Genomic DNA, 4,119 nt, shown 5'->3' with positions numbered 1-4,119 from the left:
AAACACAGGCTGTACGCATGGATTTCACCTGATGTGATAAACAGGAATCAGATTGATTACATCTGTGAAAGGAATTGCTGGAGAAGTTCAATATCAGTTGTGAAAAGTAGGTCAGGTGCTGTTTGTGGAACAGACCATCAACTGCTCATATGCAAGTTCAAATTAAAGCAGAAGGTTAAATCATATAACAAGAATCAAAATTTGATTCCCACTGAATTTAAAAACCAAATCAGAAGCAGGTTTGAGACCTTGAACACTAATGAACAAAGACCAGATGAACTGAGGGAAGATATCAAGAATATTGTTCATGAAGAATGCAAATTGTCACTACAAAGAAGGAAGAAGAAGAGACCAAAATGGGTATCGGAAGAGACTCTGAATATTGCACTAGAGCGCCAAGAAGCCAAAGGAAAGGGAAGAAGTCAAGACATTAAGGAGCTGAATAGAAAATTTCAAGTAGCAGCTCGGGAAGACAAGGCAAAATATTATAATGAAATGTGCAAGGAGCTGGAGTCAGAAAATCAAAAGGGCTGAACTTGCTCAGCATTTTTCTTGAGCTGAAGGAACTGAAGGACAAATTCAGGCCATGAGTTGCAGTGCTTAAGGATGCTATGGGCAGAATATGGAATGATTGAGGAAGCATTTAAAAGAAGATGGAAGGAATTTACAGAGCCACTGTACCAAAAAGAATTGGCTGACACAGAAGAATTTAATGAAACAACATATGATCAAGAGGCAATGGTGATGAAGGAGGAAGTTCAGGCTGCTGTGAAGGACTTGACAAAAAAAATAATAAAATAAAGCCTCAGCAATTGATGACACCAATTGACATATTTCAACAAACAAATGCTGCCGTGGACATGCTTACCATGGTGTATCAAGAAATCTGGAGGACGAAGAGATCCATATTTACTCCTATTCCAAAAAGTGGTGACACAACAGAGTGTGAAAATTACTGAATGATGTTACTACTATCACTAATAAAATCCTGCTGAAGATTATCTAAAAACTATCAGAATAGTACACTGACAGAGAACTACCAGGAATACAGGCTGGGTTTAGAAGATGTCGTGGCACTAGAGACATTATTGCTAATGTCAGATGGATGGATCTTGGCAGAACGCAAAGAATTCCAGAGGGATATCTATCTAATATTTCATTGACTATGCAAAGGCATTTGACTATATGGATCACAAGAAATCGTGGCTAACCTTGAGGAAAATGGGAATCCCAGAATACTTCATGTGACCTAACCAGAATGTTGATTTCGACTTCTAGCTTCCGGAACTGTGAGACAACAAATTTCTGTTCTCATAATCCATCTAGTTTAAAATACTGAAGGTATTTTGTTAGAGCAGTTTAGGAAACAAATGCAGAAACGTTTTAACACAGCCTAATTCACAAGTGCTGTGTAAAATATAACATTTAACAAGGTACTGACTGTGAATGGTTGATGTCTTCTTTGGTTCGTAGGCAAACGTTTCTTCATTCTGACTTTTCAGTGGGATTGCTTTGATTGTTTGTTTTAGGTTCCCCCAAAGACTACTTGGAAACGTTCATCTTTCCGGTCCTGCTTCCTGGAATGGCTCAGCTGCTTCACCAGGCAAAGATCGAAAAATGTTTTGAGGTCAGTTGCTTTGTTAGAATTCTTTTTTAGCAGGTAGTGACTCTTGAGCCCTGTGCCATCAAGTTGTAGTTCTCAACGTGACCTCTCTGGAGGTAGGGATGGGGCCGGGTCCTGGGCTCTGGGTCACTCACTCGTTCCAGCCACTGTCCCTTCTTGTGCACACACTGAGTGCTGTGCCTCTGCCCCCTTGGGTTTGGAGAGGTTTTTCCATCTTCCCCAACTTCCCTGCCTGCCTTCTTCCTGCCTCATTTCAAATTGGCCACATTTCTTGGTTCTTCTCCTTCTTATCACATGAACTGGTTAAAGCTCCCAGTACTTTGTTGGGTTTTTTCTTTCTTTTTTTTTTTTGTGTGTGTGTGTTTACCATCAAATCAGATCTGACTGGTACAAGATAGTTTTAGAAAGGCTTCAAGCCTTATGTTCATAGGGTCACTATGAGTCGTGCTCGACTTGATGGCAATCAACAACAAAAACAACAACAACAACAACATACTATAAAACAAAATGTGTATGAATGATTTTGTAAAGACAAAATTATTTCAAAACTTTTACTCAAATAATAATGAAGGACATAATAGTAATAAATAGGAAAAAAATAATTTCACATAATGGAGATCAAACCCAAGTAATTGCTATCTTCTCAGATGTTAATTTGATTACTTCTTTGATAATATTGACAGTCCAAGTTGTGGTGCTGGAGAAGAGTCTCGAACATACCATGAACCACCAAGAAAACAAATAAGTCTGTCTTAGAGAAGGTTAAATCAAGTTTCTCCTTGGAGGTTAGAATTTTGAAGCTCTGTCTCACATACTTTAGGCATGTGGCCAGGAGAAGGACATCATGCTTGGGAGGGTGGAGGGACAGTGCAGGAGAGGAAGACCCTCGATGAGAGGGATTACTACAGGGACTAGGGCAATGGAGGAGGTTGGTGTGTTGGAGTCAGTGAAATTTGGCTCAGGACTCAGGACAGGGCAGGCTCCAAAGGTGCTGTACCTAGGGTCACTATGAGTCGCAGGCGACTCAGTGGCACAGGACAACAACAGTAGAGATTTTGTCTCGTTTTTCAGCTGCCCACTGCACGTGAGCACTGGTCCAAGTGCCTTTGATGTGTCATCTCATTCTGTCCTCACAGCAACCCTCAAAGCCAGAACCTTCCATCATTTGTCTTTCCGTAGAGGCCTTAATACTCAGAGAGGTTGAAGGTAATGAAAAATTGCCCAGCTGATGAGGGGTAGATCACCTGTTCAACCAGAGCCCAGCTGAACTTGGAGCTTTTTTTTCTCTCCTCAAATGGGAACTGGGGCTGTTCCACTGAATAGCTCTGGGAAATTCTGATTTTTAATTCATAACTATTTTTGAGAGAGTAGACTGCTGTTTGGCTTAAATTTAAAAATCTGAAATGCTTCCAGTTTTTAAAATTTGCTGGTTTATTTTTCCCTTTATTTGCTCATTCAGCTTCCTGTAACAATGTAATTCTTGTCCTTTCTTCACACCTGACCACCCCTTCTAGATGTGGTGGGAAGGAGTGGCCGAATGGAACAGCGTGGAGGCTGGGGTAGCCCGTGGAGTGTTGCTCTCTGCTGGTCTGGCCTCTGGCGGGTCAGTTTGCTCTCTGCTGGTCTGGCCTCTGGCGGGTCAGTTGGTCTCTAATTTCAGTTCCTGCTGCCAAAGCAGGGAGACCAGCATATCTTGCAATCACATTTGAGGGGGTTTTGTCTCTTCTTTAAAACAAACAAAAATCTTTCTGTTGGCTAATATATCGTCAGTGTTCTGTACCTTTTGCTAGATTAAACAAAGCGTGAATTCTAATAATTAAACAAGGAAAGAAATACAGTTAAACACCTGAATACATATCTGCAGTCTAGGGGTGTAGCCCAAATTGAGTTTCTTTTGACTAACATTGGTTAAGTCCTGCTTTGTCCTTCCTATAGTACCTGGCCTGTGACACAGAGAGGATAAGACACAGCCGGTGTCTTTAACAAAACCACAGACCAGCAGTCTCACCTCATTAGGAAAAGGGAAGTGGCAGAAAGGGGCTTAACCCTACGGGGCCAGGGACGTTGTGAGGACGGCACAGGACTGGGCAGCGTGGCACTGGTGCTGCGAGTTCACTTTTGGACCCTGCATTCCATTGTGCAGTCTTAGTTCTGACTTATTCAGTTACTCATCTCCTAAGTTATACGCCTCAGAAGGAAAACAAATAATAATCCACTCAAAGGGCAGTAATTGAAAGCAAAAGTAAGACTTTTTACATTGATGGTCATGTGTGTAATAGTTGTCCATAAAGAAGTTTTTGACCTGAGGGGCCAGAAAAGAGTTTTTAGTCTCTGTTGTTGTTGATTGCCTTCGAGTTGAGCACGACTCATCACGACCCTATGAACAAAAGGCCTGAAACCGCCTAGCCCTAAGAGAGATGCAAATTAAAACAACTATGAGATATCATCTCACCCCAGTCAAAATAGCAAAATTTAACAGAACAGCAAGCAACAAA

General features: G+C 41.4%; 1 protein-coding gene across 1 annotated transcript in view; it reads left to right on the top strand.

The window, feature by feature from the left end:
- Window positions 1-4,119, top strand: part of IQCK (IQ motif containing K) — a 184,529-nt gene that overhangs the window by 32,958 nt on the left and 147,452 nt on the right. The window contains exon 4 of the mRNA XM_006892711.1: window positions 1,530-1,627. Coding sequence (XP_006892773.1) covers window positions 1,530-1,627 — 98 coding nt within the window. The remainder of the gene's footprint in view (window positions 1-1,529; window positions 1,628-4,119) is intronic.

The sequence above is a fragment of the Elephantulus edwardii genome, unplaced genomic scaffold (genome assembly GCF_000299155.1).
Source record: "Elephantulus edwardii isolate Elephantulus edwardi_28Jun2011 unplaced genomic scaffold, EleEdw1.0 scaffold00117, whole genome shotgun sequence".
In the NCBI taxonomy this organism is placed as follows: domain Eukaryota; kingdom Metazoa; phylum Chordata; class Mammalia; order Macroscelidea; family Macroscelididae; genus Elephantulus; species Elephantulus edwardii.
Note: the sequence above shows the minus strand (reverse complement) of the source record. Positions and strands in the feature narration are given on the sequence as shown.